This window comes from Falco punctatus (genome assembly GCF_963210335.1).
Source record: "Falco punctatus genome assembly, chromosome: 3".
In the NCBI taxonomy this organism is placed as follows: Eukaryota; Metazoa; Chordata; class Aves; order Falconiformes; family Falconidae; genus Falco; species Falco punctatus.
This window is the reverse complement of record NC_137582.1, coordinates 112,892,480-112,910,427: the sequence shown is the minus strand read 5'-3', so window position 1 is coordinate 112,910,427 and position 17,948 is coordinate 112,892,480. Positions and strand designations below refer to the sequence as shown.

At 38.8% G+C, this 17,948-nt stretch overlaps 2 protein-coding genes and 1 long non-coding RNA gene across 6 annotated transcripts in view; 2 read left to right on the top strand and 1 right to left on the bottom strand.

Annotated features, from left to right (window-relative positions):
- The window catches only part of NMNAT1 (nicotinamide nucleotide adenylyltransferase 1), an 8,239-nt gene extending 899 nt beyond the window's left edge, over positions 1-7,340 (top strand). For 2 of the 3 annotated variants that reach the window (XM_080380953.1, XM_080380954.1), the window contains exons 2-5: positions 2,652-2,826; positions 3,252-3,435; positions 4,118-4,263; positions 5,557-7,340. In XM_080380953.1, the coding sequence (XP_080237079.1) occupies positions 2,703-2,826; positions 3,252-3,435; positions 4,118-4,263; positions 5,557-5,957 (855 nt within the window). In that variant the 5' untranslated portion in view covers positions 2,652-2,702 and the 3' untranslated portion in view covers positions 5,958-7,340. Of the gene's footprint in view, positions 1-477; positions 803-2,651; positions 2,827-3,251; positions 3,436-4,117; positions 4,264-5,556 lie in introns of those variants that run through there. The other variant, XM_080380955.1, reaches the window with a different exon arrangement.
- On the bottom strand, positions 1,351-17,948 carry LOC308061264. Of its 2 annotated transcripts, XR_013927137.1 has the most exons (3): positions 17,802-17,948; positions 14,686-14,757; positions 1,351-1,587 (listed from the first exon to the last, which is right to left on the bottom strand). It is a non-coding gene; the product is annotated as an uncharacterized lncRNA (long non-coding RNA). The 2 variants fall into 2 exon arrangements; XR_013927136.1 differs by having other exon boundaries at positions 14,686-17,948.
- RBP7 (retinol binding protein 7) lies at positions 7,479-14,354 on the top strand. Its single transcript, XM_080380970.1, has 4 exons — positions 7,479-10,749; positions 13,227-13,405; positions 13,670-13,771; positions 14,099-14,354. The coding sequence occupies exons 1-4, from the start codon at positions 10,677-10,679 to the stop codon at positions 14,147-14,149; spliced, it is 405 nt and encodes a 134-aa protein (XP_080237096.1). The 5' UTR covers positions 7,479-10,676; the 3' UTR covers positions 14,150-14,354.

The following is a 17,948-nucleotide window of genomic DNA, read 5'->3' as shown; positions in this document are numbered from 1 at the left end:
ATTTTTCTTACTGCGAATGCATGCCAAATCCAGCTAAGCGCTAGCTGGACTGCAAGTAGTACACACTAAACACCGGTAAGATCAGCTATAAGCACGAAGAGATTATACATAAGCATCTACATAAAGGAGTACATCACGGGGCACCTCATTTTTCCTTCTGAAGAAGAAGGGAAAATGATCCAGGATGTCCCACTCTTAGAGAGAATGTGAGTGAAGGCCACTTTACTTTGTTTCTCCATCTTAAGTCTCTGTAGAGAGGTGTTACTATTACTTCATTTAGGATTTAGCATAAGATAGCATTAATTATTTTAAGACTGCTCAGTTTTGGAAAACTGAACACCTGCATGCAGATCTCCTTCATCTCTGTATAGTAGGAGCTGAGCTGCTAGTTTGGACCTTGTGGTTGAACTGCAATAGAGCTGTGTCAGGCAGTGCTAAATTACAGATAATTCATCAAAACTTACATTATTATGCAGTGAGAATAGGCATATCTCTGTGTACCCACAGCTCGGGCAGTGTCTGGGCTTCACTCATCACTGGAATCCAGCTGTCTTTTTCTCTCCTGGGATTTGCAAGTTGCATAGCCTTTCCCAAAAAGTTGGAGCTCTATGAAGGTCATTTCATACAAAATAGATCCTGGCCCTGATGGTGCTGTGCTGGTTACAGGGATGGCATAACAGCAAAGGTACTCATGTCATGATGCCTCTGTCATTTCCTCTGCTCTCCCCATCAACCATGCAGCTTTTTTTTCTGTGAAAACAGTGATAGGCAGAGGATGTCGATACAAATTAGGAAACTGAGGGTATGTGCAAATTATTACATCTATATTCTCAATTTCTATGCAGATATGAAGCGCTACAAGGTGAGTTTATGATGCAATAATTGCCCGTTTCTGAAGATTGTAAGACTAGCTAGCAGCATGAAGGACATTTGACTAACTCCAGAAAAGGCCCTATATATTTTAATCTTAAAATTTACTATTATTTTTGCCCTTGCTTTTTTTTAAAAAAAGGAAAAAATCAGCCCTTTTCAAATTTGCAGCATGAGCCACTTTCTTTAGAAAGTAGGGCTTTATGAATTACAAAGGCAAGTCTAACTCCTTTCCTTGCCTGTTCCCATAGTAACTCTTCTAGCTGATGCCCTTGTGAAGACTGCATTCCAAGTTAACACCAAACCCTTCAAATGCTGAACTACTCTGCAGTAATAAAGAATATTTTAAAAGTTTGTGAAACTCTTGAAAGCACAGAAAAGTACTAACACTTGCAAGATGTGAAGCCTTGGAAGACTTCTTTTTATTCAAGGGCTATTTGATGTTAGTACATAGTAGCTGTTAAGGTTTAGCTGTGATACCTCACCGCTGTGGCGACTGCAAAGTTCACTCAGCTTCTTTGTAAAGGAGACAGAATCCGAGGGTGACCTTGTGGGATCTTTCCAGTGATGTTGCTGTAGAAACAATGGCAGACTATTCAGTGCTAGACACAGATGTCTCAAACACAGCAGAAGAATGGCCCATAACATATTCCAGTTTTCATTTGTTAAGGGAAACCATCTTGGCAAGCCAGAATGTTCTCATGAAAGAAAAGAACACTGAGAAAAAAAAAATCCATGCAGTGTGAGGAGAAATGAAAGAGTAGTGACATTTCCTTATTTTCAGCAACTGTTAAGCAGCTTTCTGAAAGTAAAGTTCAAAATTGGAACAGCGCTGTTGTATTTTAAAAAAAGGAAATAATAATAATCGGTATTGCAGCTTTTACTAAACTTTTTTTTATTCACTATTCTGTCATCTGTTCCACTAGTATACCTACCACTTACTTTCTGCAACACAAAGTAGATTTCACATTTAGTCCATAGCACTCCCTTCCCACATACCAAAATCATGTAAAATGTAAATAAATCCCAAATGAAGAAATGTTACACCTCCTCTCCTCCAGAATTTCATAAAATATAATGGTAATTTTATAGATTTTGCTGTATAGATTCACTGCATTTTATAGTAGCAGCACTGGGAACTGTCATAGGATATTCTATTCCCCCCTGCAAGCACTAGAAGTAAGGAAGTTAAGAAAGTGCCCTGCAGATGTGTCTCTTGGCAGTTGGCTGGCATCTTAAAAAACCTGCACCGTTCTAACAAAGTTTGTCCTGCAATTAGGACAAATAATCCTCATGAAGTTTTTCTGCATGAGCTGCTTTTCTTCAGAATGGGCAGTACACTGTCCTCTCTTCAGGCAAGCAGCCTGTTTTCAGTGATTCCATTTTTAAAGATGTTTCCTCTTGCATCTAGGAGGAAATTGCAGCCACTGTGATAATACGTGGGCAAGGCAAATTTGGGTTCACTTATTTATTATGTATGTTTTCTTCCTAGCATGCTCACTTTTCTCTACCTCCTTGATTTCTGAAGCCCACAGAATTATCCTCCTTTCTGCAATGTAACGCCACCGTTGTCTCGGCTCCTTGCCCCTATCCCTCTATCGAGAGATAAGCAGAAAGAACTAGAGGTGGTAGGTTTAATCTCTTAAAAATGCAGGGTCACATGAACAATCACAGGCTCAATGTTGATGGAAGGAAAATACACTGTTTAATTTTATCTTAAAATCTGCTTATTGGCAGCAAGGTAAGTGTTAACTACTTTTTGATCTCATCTCTTCTTGCAGTGGCTGGTAATGAGCACCAACATTCTCCACTTGGCTCTGTAGCTGCAAGGAATGGCTATGGAAGATCCTGACAAGAAGACTGAAGTAGTACTGCTGGCCTGTGGGTCCTTCAATCCCATTACCAACATGCATCTAAGGCTATTTGAGCTGGCTAAAGACTACTTCGATGAAACAGGTAGGGTGATAATTTATGTAATTCAGAACAGCTCTGATAACTAGAATTAAGGTGAATACGTTGTGTATATGAATGCCTGTTTGACAGTGACAGATCTTTTTGGAAATACTAATCAGATATTGAAGCTAGCACACATGTATGTATCATACAAAATCACACAGGCCAAATATGTGAGAGAACAGTCTTATATATGTGTTGCTTATTACTGATTCTAATGAGCTAAAGCATGAGTTTTGTAGTCTTTCTAATGCATCTTACTAGATCTTTACCTTGCACAATGGCAGAAGTGTACTGTACTTTTCCACTGGGCTGGTTCTTAGAGATTGCAGTGAATAATGATTATGTAATAGTTTAAATACAATACAGTGGAAGTAACATCTGCTCAACCACTTCTCATGTTCTTGTGTGATGTGTTTTTTCCACAGGAAAATACAAAGTAGTCAAAGGAATAATTTCACCAGTAGGCGATGCATATAAGAAGAAAGGTCTGATCAGTGCATATCACCGAGTAACTATGGCAAAACTAGCTACAAAAAACTCAGATTGGGTAGAAGTTGATGACTGGGAAAGCAGCCAGAGTGAGTGGTTGGAAACACTAAAAGTTTTAAGGTATTCTTCAGCCAAACTCTAAAAAGTCTCAAGAACCTATAGAAGGATAAGGAATGACGTTAGCTCTAACAAATTAGAATAATAACAGGCTAACCCCAAATCATACGAATAGACTCAGTGAATTCAGAAGTACTATTTATATGAGCATTGTAAATGAAAGAGTCTACCATAAATGTACAAAAAATAAGCCTGTGAACAATTTTTAAGATACATGGTTTCTTAGGCTTTAGTCAGTTTTTATGCTGAGAAGGTATTCACAAGGAATGGCAAGAGACTAGTATAGGGTAGACACACTGCACGTGGTTCCCTCATTTGATTCCAAGGGTGCTGTGCTGCCCATTCGTGTATTCAAAGGCTGGCATGAGAACTGTCTGAAGGAGAATCTTTAAGTTTTATGGTTTTTACTTTCGGTCACTGCTACTTCACTGAGGTGGTTCTTTTTAAAACAATTTTTTATTAAAAAAACCCATCAAATCAACCCGGTAGTTGTTGCTTTGACATCTTTGCACTTTGAATATCTTATGACCCAGGTTTCATAAGTCCCTTTTCCAGCAGATCAGTTCCTGGATAAATGTCTGCCAATGTACTGCAGGAGGAAGTGCTGATAGATTATTTATTAGGCCATACTCTCCACTGTATTCTCCAACATCTTTAAAATACCTAAAATACGTCTGTTTTGCAGGTACCATCATCAAAAGCTTTTATCCCCTGATCCCACCAACAGTCTGCAGAATGCTATACCTTTAATAAAGCCAGGACGGAAGAGGAAGCAGGAACCAAATAGGCATGACCCCATTAAAAAGAAAAATCAGAGTCCAGATGTAAAAAGTTAAGTCTGTTTGCAAATTTACTGCTTAAACAATACTTGCTATTTCAAGGGAATTGCACGGATGATAACTTTTTTTTATGCTAGTTCTTGGTTCTGATTTCACTGAGTAAGTTTATTCCCTTAGATCCCACAGCATAAAGCTTCGTAACAAGATGACTGTAAGGGTAAAATATATAGGACATGAAAAATAGTCAAGATAATAGAAATTCGAAAGGTCTAAGCCATCCATTTAGCTACAGAACTTTGCTAAACTGCAGTTACAGCTGAGAATTTTGGATCATAATTTTCTGAAGAAAGGACAGGATTAAGACCTGAAATTCAAAATTTATCTGGGTACAGGATCATTTAAAATTGTAATTTAAACGTTATACAACAGTTTGGCCTTGTAATTTTAGGTAGCATTTATTTGGCATACTGCTTTTAGATGTTAATTTTAGTTCTTTAGCTTGACATGTACAATTACACATACTTGTACAATATTTGAACGGCCTTGCATAACGACCATCTTAATCCTTTATATTAGGAAATCTTGACTTCTCTCTGACTTCTTCCCTTGAACCTTTCCAAATTCTACTGTTTAATTGATAGCTGTTTAATGAAAATGCTTTCAAAGAAAAGACAAACAGCATCAGGCAGGGTTTTTTCGTATTGTGTTGACAGGTGTTTTACTATATTCCTACCACCCTGTGACATTACTGGAAGCTGCAAATCTGTAGCAGTCTGTTTTGCTTCCATTACTTTAAAGCAGTTTCTGTCAGCGTGCTTCTCTAGATTCCCTCTAAAACATAGTACGGAACAGAGTCCCCCTGGAGTCAGGTCACATAGTCTATGGGTTGGGGTTTTCTCAGTCATATTTTCTTCCCTTTTACATAATCCCCTATGCCCCCTGTCCTGTGAAAGTTAGCGCCTCTTCTGTAGTTCTATGGAATATCAGATAAAAGTTTTACAAGCATTACGGTATCCTTTTATACTTACCTATTCTGGAATTTTCTCTATATTTTCTTTCACTTTGATCATCATAGTGATTGATTCAGCCCAAGGCTAAATAAGCATATTAGAGTTTATTTTCCAGTCCTTTTGAAGGAAAAGAATCCCATAACCTTTTTTCAGAAAACTCCTGTATTGAGACTACTGATTATAAACTCTATACTCTGAATCTTTTATTTCATTCCATTGTCTGATCTTAACCAAAGATACACTGAGGTAGCCTAGAAATTAAACGCCCCCATCAAGTTAGCTGAAATCTAGTGGCCTAAACCAAGTCCTGTTGCTCACTTATTTTTCTTTTTAAGGTGTCCCACAGGTTAAACTGCTTTGTGGAAGTGACATGCTGGAATCATTTGGGATCCCCAATCTGTGGAAGCTGGAGGACATCACTGAAATTGTGGAAAATCATGGCCTTGTATGCATAAGTAGGGCTGGAAACAGCGTTCAGAAATTCATCTATGAATCTGATATTTTGTGGAAACATAAGAACAACATTCACCTTGTGGAAGAATGGATCACAAATGACATTTCATCCACCAAGATTAGAAGAGCACTGCGGAGGGGCCACAGCATTCGTTACCTGGTACCTGATGTAGTTCAAGCATACATAGAAAAAAACAATCTGTATAGTCTAGAGAGTGAAGACAGGAATGCTGGGGTTATCTTGGCTCCCTTACAGAAACATGCAAGTGATTCCAAGAACTAAGAGGCACTATACAACTCACTTTCAGCTGTGAAAAAAAGCTAGTTCAGTACCAGAAAATGTCAAGTTTAGGGGTTGGGGGTTTTGTTTGTCTTTTTTTAAAGTAGATAGTGGGCTAATTCTGTGGCTTTAGTACATACGTAATTGCTGTTGAGGTTTGGTGCACTCAGTAATTGGACCTACACAGTCTTTTTTTAAACTCAGTAAGATTTTCACATTTAAACATTTTGTCACAGTGCATGCAGTGAACTAAGTATAAGAATTCACACTTGCATATGAGAATTACAAATTAACAAACAAAAGGGTTCTGATTAGTTTTAACTCAGACTGCTCTGCTATTTATAAAATACTAACACAAATATTTTTACTTGCAGTGTCTTAACAAAGTAATTTAATTTCAAAATGTACCACTTACTGATAGTAAGCCTATATAACTTTTTTTTTATTTGCCAACATGTTGTGCACTTCAGAGAAGTTATTTAGCTCTGTCCTAGAAGGGAAAAATTTATTCCTAAGTGGTGGTAGATATACCATGCTTTGAGCCCCCTGCCTTTCAAATATGCAGCCTGTTTGTCTGCCATCATGCAATTTGCTCCCAGAAATGCCTTGTGCTTTACTTTGCAAGTCATGTTTCCAGAACTGTACATTAAGCTCAGCGCTGTTTCACATGGAAGGACAGACCTACTTCAGAAAACTGGTTTATAGCCATTGATTTAATGGATATAAATTAATAGTATCATTGCACTGATTCTCAGCGAGTTGTCCCTTTATTTCAAGTGATGAATGAGCTTTTACTTCTGAGCCAAAAAAATATTTCACACAAATGTGTATAGCCAGAATTGTTTTCTGTAACTGGAGTTGAGAAGAAATGGTAGGATATTAAGACTGTACATCAGTGAAATGTTTTCCTTTGCTAGAAACTTGGGTTTCAGTCTAATGGTATATTGTCTGTATTATCTGAATATAAACTAGAGGCACTGTGAATGTCATGTGATAGAACTCTACCTGCCTATATTTGCCGTCATCCTATTTTTGTCTGGATCACATGCCTTATTAAAAATGTCAGTGTTTCCAAGATGCTACCTAATGGATCAACAGCCTTTTTGTACGATCTCCATGAGATGACTCTGTTCACATTTTTCAGATCAACAAATCCAGCAGAACATGAGACTTTCAGGGTAGGAAGCCTAGATGCTGTTGGGCAAGTCTAGAACCGGGGACAAGTTCCAGGATCATACCTATGACAGCCTGTCATCCTTCCCTGGGCAGAAGATCCCCAAAGAGCTGAGGCAGAGGTCTGAGCTTCCCTAGGAGCTTAGGGGGAGCCTGAAAGCCAGAAGCCAAACACAGAACATCATGAGTGGCCCTAGGGCCTGCAAGGCTTATTATAAAATCCAGCAGGGAAATGGTGATGCTGTTGGGACAACCTGTAACCCACAGTGGAGATAGCATCAGGCAAGCAAACTTGGAGCCCCACATGAAAATCTGCAATTACCATACACTAAAACTCTGTGTTCTACTAGTTCCAGCCTATGAATGTGACTATCTACAGAGAATCTACAAGATTAGTGTAGTCAAATCAAGGCACAACTTCAAAGTGCATCTGTAAGTGCATTGTGACAGAAAATAGCATCAAGGATCCTTAGGTTGTTATTTTTTTTTCTTGATTCCTGTATCACATGTGCTTGGTTTGCCACTTCACCCCCTGGAGTACAGGCAAACTTACTGTCCTTTGATAATGAGGCTGAGTTCATTCATCATCAATAGTAATACAGGTACCCAAGGATAAATTATGCCCCCTGTGACACCTTAGCAATCAAATTGCCATAGCTGATTGAAGATAACTGTGTTATTGATGATGCACAGGAAAGAACAAGATCTGTTTTGCTTGCTGTCTGTCTTATGACTGACAAGAATTCTTTTCAGCAACCAAGTCAGCCTGTGTGCTTCTGAATAAACAGAGCAGATTCTTCTAATGGGAAAGCACCCTATTTTTATGTGGTCACTTTTCGGAGCAAAACTGCACTTTAAATAATGATGCTGGTGTGTGTTGGTGCAGTTTGTGTAATTCTAGAGAAACTGCAAATTGAATAGGAGGTTTTATAAAGCTTTGTTCTTTAAACAGTTGTATTTCACTAGGTTTTAATGTAGTTATGTGTGGTGGGTCTTTCAATAAAACAGACTGCATGTAACATGCTAATTTGAGTCATCTGTTATTAGCAAAATCTGATGCCTGATGACCGTGATTTTGAAGTAGGTAGAGTGATGTCAGTACAGTTATGTCTATACAAAACAGAACATTGTTCAAAGATTACACTAACTGCTGAATACGGATCTTTTCTTTTACTAGTTGTAACACTTCATCTACTTCTGTAACAAGGCCATATCCATAATGGAATGTGTTAGATGCTCAGTGCTGCACAGCAATTAAGATAGAAATAGAAAAAAATTATTTCCAGAAAAAGAAAATTGGGAATTTGTAAGGGAGAAAGAAATGAAACATCATAGGATGTGGCCAGTGCACTCAGCAGTTCTAACAAGAAGTTCCATAGGCAATTCTTCAGCTGAGCCTTGAAATAGTAACCCTAGTACCCTTTATAAGTCTTGGTTAGTTAAGTACTGATTTACAGAAAGCAGCACCACATCCCAGAGAGTTTGCATAATCTTAATTTTTAGTTAAAATGTAATATCCAGGCTTTTTACACAGGATTTATCCAAGTACTGACTTCTCTTTACTTGGAACAGTCAGTATTGCAACAGTGCTTTACTACCATAACATCGTAATAACAAATTATGGGTGAAATGTTACTATTTGAGACCAGGGGAAGCATTAATTTGCATTTCCCTGTGCCATTCCTAGTTTAGTACAGGTTAGAGAACAATATCCATCTGCAAACAGGAAACAAGCTTTGACGTCCTAATTTCCTACTCGCCTGATTCTGTGAGTCATACAGGTCAAACTGTCAGCTCCAAAAATGTAGCTAAAGTTCAGGGAAGCTTAATTCTCTCTGCAAAATACTGTCTTTTTAATTCAGCCTAACCCAAGTCAGTAAACAGATAAATGTAGTAGCCATAGGTGAGTTTCCTCATTCAAGATTCAGAACACCAAATTCCATTTTTACTATGGTAGCAACACAGATAAGACTTCCCTTGCCCATCAATTTCAGGTTTTTCTTTTAATATAACCTTCATTATGGTGCTCATTACTGTTCCATCTGACCACTTCAAATGTGTGATCAAGCTAATGCTCAAAACATGCCTGTGACTTCGGGATTGATTGTTTTCCCCATTTTATTGATGAGGAAACTGAGGTAGAAAGTTTCTAGCTCTCCTGTACGTAGCAATTCTAGAGTGTCTAGTTGTCCAGGATTATGATATTCATTTTTCTCCCTTAGTAAATTGTGACATTAAGGCATACAGTTTACAAAAAGTAGCCACATATGGAAGAATTGGAAAATATTGGAGAGTCACGTATCTTCCAATAAAATCTTACTTCCAAATTCCTTATATACCCTTTCTCTTTGAAGTCAAGCGTTCTTTATTCACTTTTCAAAACACATTGCTGAGTCATCACTTAAGAGATTTCTTTCAATTCTTAGGTGAAGATAAAAGTCCAACATTGAAACTTGCCTGCTGCATCTGGTGCTCTACTCCCTATATGCTCTGCCACAATGCATAGCATCTAATAAAGCATCAATGGGAATAACTTCTGTATCATCTCTCCTTTACTGTATGTGTCAAGAGTAAAAAATGAAGTGGGGAGCTATGTCTTCTATATACACTAGGGTATTTTTTGAATTTATTGGCCATTTTTAGGAGTTGAAAGTGGATTGCAAGAACAGGTATTTGTCCTCTTTCCCATCTAAGAAAACTGACTAACATAGAGTTGCAGAACTGGGAGCAGAGCTCAGGCCTCTGGATCTGCTGTTTCAAGCCCATCTGTGACACAAACTTTCTGGCTGGTAAGGCATCTGAGAAAATAAAGAATCTTGTACATGTATGTTCATTTAACTAGGACACAACTAACAGCATTAAAGAAACCAGAACACAAATAGTTAAACTGTGGCATAGCAGAGCAGGGTTAAGAGTCACATCAGGGAATAACATACACAAACAAGCTTTGTCTTTCATTTTTCTGCTACAACCACTAGACAGTGATGTCGCCTACTATTTGCTCCAGACATAAACCAACAAGATATAACACTTATCTCTATCACTGTGTCATAGGTACTGCTTTAAAATGTGCTGATATTATACCATCCACAGTTTAAGTCAATCCCTGCCTGTTCAAATATAGCATGTATTTACCACGGGTAGATCACCTTTTCTACAAATAGGTAGATTTCAGAGCATAAAGCCACAGATCTAATATACATGCAGTGAATTTTAGTAATGACATCTGACCATGATTCCCTTTAATGCATACAAGATGGACACAGTTTAAACCAGTTTTTCATTCGCATTGTGACTCCTGGGCTGTTAACATTTGCTCCACAAAAAGATTTCAGAAACTGTGAACTTTTCCCTCCAACGCAACAGAAGCTGATCTACAAATACCCTCTCACCTATTGGGCCAGCAAGAGTACCCTTCCCCTCCATCAGAAAGGCTCCGGGATGTGATCCCACCCACAGTCTTCCTTATATAAAGCCTGGTTAGACAACCACTCCTTCATTTTGCTTTTTGGTCAGAGGTTGACTGCAACTTCCATCCACAGTCTGGCAATGCCTGTGGATTTCAGTGGAACCTGGATCCTTTTCAGCAATGACAACTTTGAAGGTTACATGGTGGCCTTAGGTAGGTGAAAATACCCAGTTCTATCCTTCATCCCTCCCCCTGTAAGGGTCCTCCTGAATTTTAACAGTCTGAGTTCTTCTAAAACCTAGATACTGCTGAGGTTTTTTTTTTTCCTCTGCAAAACAATGGAAGGATCTTTGCTTATTGATAAACAGCCAGCATTAACTATACTTTCGCATGTTACCCAAGTGTCATTGCAGCTCTCAGGAATTTCTCAGCCTAATAATTATTAAAAGTGGAATTTTTAACAGCTTTCAACAGAGCCAGGGAAGAGTTTGCCCTGTCCACTCAATTTCTCTTGCTTTTGAGCACATACAAGAACCTACATCTACAGTTAATTAAATGCCAAGGAACAACAACAACAACAAAAAAGCACTTGGGTATTTTCCACTTCCAGGTAGTTGGTTAGCTTGGTGTCATTTATCTTTAAACAGCTTACAAAATACTTCTCTCATTGCTGTGACTTGTTGATAAGTCTCTCTAATTGTCCCTTTCCTGCAGTGCTTGAAGCAAACCTCTTACCTTGCTCAGATGTTTTATAGAGAGAGATTAACGGTGCTTTTATGGGGAACTAAGGAAGTTCTTGGTACTTTATTAGCTTCTTGTACAAAGCTCACTGCAGACTGCAACAGCAGGCAACCTTGTCTGCTGTCTTCTCTTCTCCCTGCCTCTCCTACCCCTTTCGACCTTTTTGACTTACGTAAACTAATGACCACCAGTGTCCCTTGCTGGTTATTGTATACACAACTAGAATGAAATCTGTTTTCTGGCTGTTATCTATGCTGGGCGACGCTGGGTGACCTACTTCAATTGTCTAGCTGGTGTCTTTAACATGGTGAAAGAACTCTTCTCTATTTCTAATCCCACTGTGTTAGCAATTAGAAAAAAAAGAAAGGGTGCTCCCATAATGAGAATTTATTCCTCTGTCTGAATACAAAGTAATAAACTCTTAATGTGTTGTCTTCAAATGGAATAGAGATTCTGATTGTTCCCTGATAATAAACATTCTCAAACTAAGTAAAGGGCTTCTTTAGTGAAATGCAATTACCAATCTTGTGAAAAATGTACTTTGTTTTCAGAATGTAATTGGGGGAACTTATTAGAAGTAAAGGCAAAGAATCCTGTTGATGATTTACAACCCATCTTTAATTATTCCTGCTTGGTTGCCAGTATCCTGAAAAAAACAAGGACTGAAATCAATATTGTTAGAGCTAGAATGAAAAACTTTTCTGCCAGGGTAGGTAGAGTGAGGAGGCTAATATCCGACCAGCTGAGTAACTAGAGGATTATGGATAAGGACATAGCTATTCCAAGCCTAGTCCCTCCTTCACTTTAATACCTACCTCTAAAAAGTAGATTTGTAAGTAGTTTATATTTAAACATTTTTATGACCATGTTAAGGCTTAATGTGTGTGGCTGTTGCCAGTACTCTATGCTAAAATAAACTGGTAACCCTGTAAAAACATGACTGACAGATTCTGGCACTTCTTTAATGCATACAGTAACGACGTCCCACTTCAAACACAGCCTGCGTGAGCCAGATGGTTCAACACATGGTCGCTGAATGCACCCTGTTAAGAAGATCACAAGCCCAGCCTGCACAAAGCGAGAAACTTCTAGCAGTCCTATGAAATGTCAGTTTTAATCTAGGTGATGAAAACTACTAAATTAAGACACAGCTTCCCATTTTACCCATTCCCCTTCCTGAAACCCTAACTCTGAGCATACTATTGGGATGCAATGTAATCCAGTTGCCTGCCAAGTAGATGGCCCATTCCTTTAATGAAACAAACATTTGTTAGACAAATAGAAAAAACCTATAAGCACTTGAGCTCAGTATTACCAAGAACACAAGGATTCTGTTACAGGTGACTGATCATTACAGATAACCAGGAAATCTTTTGACAGGTGTGACGTTTTCTAGGTGCACTTAAAAAGTCTAAGTGGCATGTCCTGAAAACAAGCCCGAGTAATTCATTTTAGGACTGCCCTTCATTTTACCCTTTTTAAGGTAGAGTGTGCAAAGATTTCTTGTGAATTTACATCATGCCTTTCCTCTGACAAAGGATGAGGATAGCTGTTAACTATACCCTCTAGCTAAGCAGGGGGTAAATCTGAGATCGAGCCTGGGGTGTCTGTGGGGGGCAAACCAACTCTCCCCAAATGTTAAAAGAATTCTTCTGATTCAAAGTCTTAGAAATCTTGCATAGGAATTGGGTAACAACAGAGTAAACTGGTTTCCAAAGAGTAAAATGTACAAAATGTGACTGCATCATTGTAACAATACAGCTTTAAACAAAAAAAACCCCTCACAACAACAAAAAAAAGCAAAACCAAAAACCCAACCAAGCAACAAAACTGTGCATAGCAGGTCACACTATCTAAGAAATGCTTCTAGTGGCAAAAAAAGGTTAAGTCCTGGCTGTCAAAATGGCTGGTGATAAATACAACTCTGACCTTTTTGCCTCCTGTCCAAGGTATTGACTTTGCAACACGCAAGATAGCAAAAATGCTGAAGCCTCAGAAAGTGATCAAACAAGATGGTGATTCATTTTATATCCATACCACTAGCACATTCAGAGATTATTTGCTTCAGTTCAAAGTTGGAGAAGAGTTTGAAGAAGATAATAAAGGCCTGGATAACAGAAAATGCAAGGTAAGGCTGAATATATAAAATTAAGAGGCTGTGACAAAATTAAGATGCCATGATCAATCCAGCTACTTGAGCTGAAATTGTTCCAAGAACACTACTTGTAATGCAATGCAGAGGTAGGAGCCCAAGGTGGACAAAGAGTCTCACTTTCCCTCAGGAGCAGTATTTACATCCCTTTTATCCAGGAAAAAAGGACATTGTCTATGAGTATACTGCAGAACTGAGACAAAGACCTACAGATACACTTTTTTGTTTCCTCTTTCACAGAGCCTAGTTACCTGGGAAAATGACAGACTTGTCTGTATCCAGACTGGAGAGAAAAAGAACAGGGGCTGGACTCACTGGCTTGAAGGAGATGACCTCCACCTGGTATTTACTTCAGATTTCTACTAATTTGGTCTCTGACAAAAATAAGATCTATAATGCGGTCATGGCGTGCACAAGTCATCTTCTAGTTCTGTAGTATTTGTAACAGAATGGTACATGGTGAGTACGTGATACTTTGATTTTAGTTTACCTGGAACAACTTCATTGTTTCACTGTAACATATAGTTAAATTCAGAATGTTAAGCATAACTTAGCATGGTGGCACAGTGGTGGTCACTGGTCATGGCAAGGGATTTGTGTTCACCTTTAGAAGCTGTTCCTTTGATTACTATAAACATTTATATTTCTGTCTGGTTTTATTTTTGGTAGGAGCTTCGTTGTGAGAATCAAGTATGTAAACAGGTCTTCAAGAGAGCTTGAGTATGCGTACTAGTTCCTACATGGAGAGACAGCTATATACTAGGACTACACATCCTCATGTTCAGTGATGGCTGTACGGACAAGAACTGATTCCTTGCACCTATTAACCTAAATGGGCTGATGTTTCTGGCTCAGGAAATAAGTCTGCTGTTGCCAGTGTTAAAGATCTGATTTTTGCTAATAAATGCCTTAAACCAGTCTTAAGTACCTGACTTCTGAATGTCTTTCTGGATGGGGAAAAAAAACCCAACCCAAAACATAGGTGATATGGTTTGGGTCTCTAATTAACTAACTGTAATTCAAACCAAGAAAAGGTGGCTTTTCTAAAGGGGCATGCCAACATCAAACAAAACAGAGGAGGAATGATGGCAGAGAAGTGAAGATGACTACAAAGGATACAGATTTATTATTCAAAATGCTTCCCTTTAAGATGCAGACTACTAGTTAACTCCACTTGTATCTTAAATGTGTAATGCAAGGTCCTATATTGCACCACAGCTGCTTTGTTCTCAAAAATAAAATTAAGTTCAGCTTACCAGAGGAAATGAGCCTGTGATCAAATCCCAGAACAGTGAAGATGGGTCAGAGTAATCCATGTAGATTCCAGTCTGCAAAATAACTGAATTTTATAAGCACATATACAGAGTGAAAACAATGCTTCTTCACTTAAGATTTATTTGCATACATTTGTTCATTTAGGTTAAATGATTTTCTTTTTGACCTTGTGTAATCTTGCATACAGAAGTAAGTTTTATTCTGTCTCCTGTAAACACATGGAAGTGGTCAGATCAACTTGGTAGCTACATGTGAAATGAGTTGCTGCCTATTGTTGGTAACACTAATATTGCAGGTATCTTATCGCTAGTGGAAAGAGAGTTTGATTAATCTATCTTAATCTTAGTAACTTAATTACTTTCTATGAGGAAAAAAATTCTAACGTAACCAATGACATTTAAAAACATAAGTAGCACTACCCTTCTGATACTTGGTGTCAGTTCAGAATTCTTAAAGCTGCCACCAGAGGCAGACAAAATTTGTTGAAGTGTGGAGGGCATACTCCTTACAATTACTACAGGCCTATGTAAATTTAAGGTAGTTGCCAAATCATGAAGAAAAGAACTATTATTTTTTAGACGGTTAGGGAAATTTGGGGCACTGGCAGTAAAATGCCTGGTGTTTATGGATCCTGACAGTGTCTTCCTTCTGGAACTGATAAGTTTTCATTTATTTGAAAACAAAATTACTATTACCATGTTATTATAATATAAATAACAAATCCATGCAGCAGACCTGCTCTGTCACATCTCAGCAATACACAGCAAAAACCACGCAGACTTTGCTGTTCCACTAGATGGCACCTCTGGAACGTACTGCATCTTTATTTAAATTGTAGAGGTTCCTAACACCAGTAATTAAAGCGTTAAATATTGCAGTTAGTCTCAACCCCCACAGCTTTTAGGCTGTGCGCTCCATAAGATATGCATGAGAAGCAATACAGAAAGGCAATGGTGACCTTAAGAACTCTGTTAGTACGAAGAAAGGGTCCAAGTAGAAACCAGGAATACCTGATGCTTGGAAACTTGTGTGACTAGAGGTGTAATAATGCATTACTAAGTCCTTACTGTTAGAAATATAGAAGGGTTATTATCAGCAGTGATACTACTTTTCTTATTGCTACTTTCCTCCTTCAAATTGCCAATCTGAAAGCAGATAATGTGATGCAGAACTTGCTTGAGGATGCTTTGGAGATCTTGAGGATGAGAGAAGCTACTAGTGCCAAAACTGCTTATCCTAATTTCATTTATATGGTAACCTATTCACATGCTTTCACAAAATACAATTTAAACATTTTGGAATGCATGATGAAAAGATGAAATAGAAAGGGAGCAGTCACATGTTCTGGAAGCAGGGGGACGGGGACAGACAGGGACTTTGAGGTAGCCTTTGCCAGGAAGATACGTACTTGAACTACAGAACTGAAGGACAACAACAAACCTCTCCAGAGAAGCACTCAAAGGTGTTTCAGACCAATTATCTTGCACTACTGCTTTGATGGTGAAACTTTTTCATAAACCAGCCTCTGAGGCTTTTTTAGTGCAACTGCAGACCAGGTGCATTATAATGTTTTTAAGGTATGCCAGCTGCATGTGAAAGTACTTCATAATTAGGTGAATAGAAGAAATGTGTTGCTTTCTGGGTTCTACAATAGTTCAAGTAGACAACGAAAAACCAAAAGAACAGCCAGGATTCACAAACTCTCAAATACTTTCTCTAATGATGATATGAAAAAAGAAAAGTTATAAAAGTCATAGATAAAAATGTAAGGCGTTGTATTAGCTTGTTATTATTGTTTCTAAAAGTTGGTCTTTCTGACAGACTTACACAGAGTACTTCTAAACAGCATGTAACACTTTCCCCTGGTATCATCAGCAGTACCTTGAAGGTTACTAACTTTTACTCAAAGGCTTTTAAGACATACATTTGTGTGTAGCCTCCTAATAATTTTCTTGCATGCTATTCTGTGCAATGACTATGTAATATGGAACAAGCCAACATTTTAGCATAAGAAGAAACCAGCAAGTGAAATCACATAAGCCTGTGCTTTTTTTATAGCTCCAACTTTGTTTATAGCCCCAACTCTGCTGGAAAAGAACAACAAAATGAAACATAATCCCAAGAAGATAAAGAAACACAAAATGAAACAAAAGCTAAAAAAATAAAGGTAACAATAGAATGCATTCTACAAAAAGACCAGCAATTATGTGATCCAATTATTTATAAAATAATTTGTTTCCCATTCTGGGCACCTTGGTTAAGTCACCAAAAACATAGTTTCTGTTCAAACACCTTTACATCACTACAGTACATTAAAGAAGATGTATAGTGAAACACAAGATCAAGCATCCTATCTGCCTCAAATACACATGAAAACAAAAAAAACCCCAACCGATGTTATTGCTTTATAATTATTTGCAGTGCTTATGGAAATATGTCTTAATTCTACCCTTTGCTCACACAGACCAGTTTGCTTCCCACCTAACACCCTGCTGCTCTTCCCTCCTATGGAGCTCTTCACACCTGACTCAAACCTGAGTCAGAGGTTCTGCTCATCCGGGGGCAAAAAGCTGCTGATGCAACTCCCCACCCCGCCACCCATTTTTTTTTTCCGTTTTTTTTTTATTCTCTTCCGAAAGAGCAACTTCTCAAAATCCTTTTGTCAGCTACGTGCATTACGACCGATCAAACAGGCAGAGTTGCTAGTGAACATCTGCTTACAGTCAACACAGACCCTAGCTGTTTCTTACTGGAATTTCATTTTGAGTGTGAGGTAAAAAAGGAGGAAAAGATCATTATCTTTCACAAAAATATATTTAGTGGTGTAATGAAAGATCTAGTGCAAAAAAGCTTGTGTTTTTACACAAGAAAGGGAAAAAAATACCTCGGGTTGAAACTACACCTAGCAAAGGCTACGGCCCAGCGCTCGCTGGGGGCTTGGCGCCTTCGCTGTCCCTCAGTACCTCACAGACCGCCGCGGTTACACAGAACCCGCTCGGTCAGGGAGGCGGGCGAACACCGTCAGGGAGCGAAGCACGTACGGCCCCGGGAAACCGGGGACGCTTCAGCAGCCCAGCTGCAGCAGCGAGACGCGTACCTGCAGCACTGCTCCCGCCTCCGCGCAAGCGGCAATGCACCCGCCGCGAGCCAACCCGCTCCTACCCGGCCTTCGCCCGGGCCCGCTGCGGCCCCTCGCGGCCCCTCGCAGCCCCGGCCCCGCCCCCGTTGCCATGGGGCCCGCGGG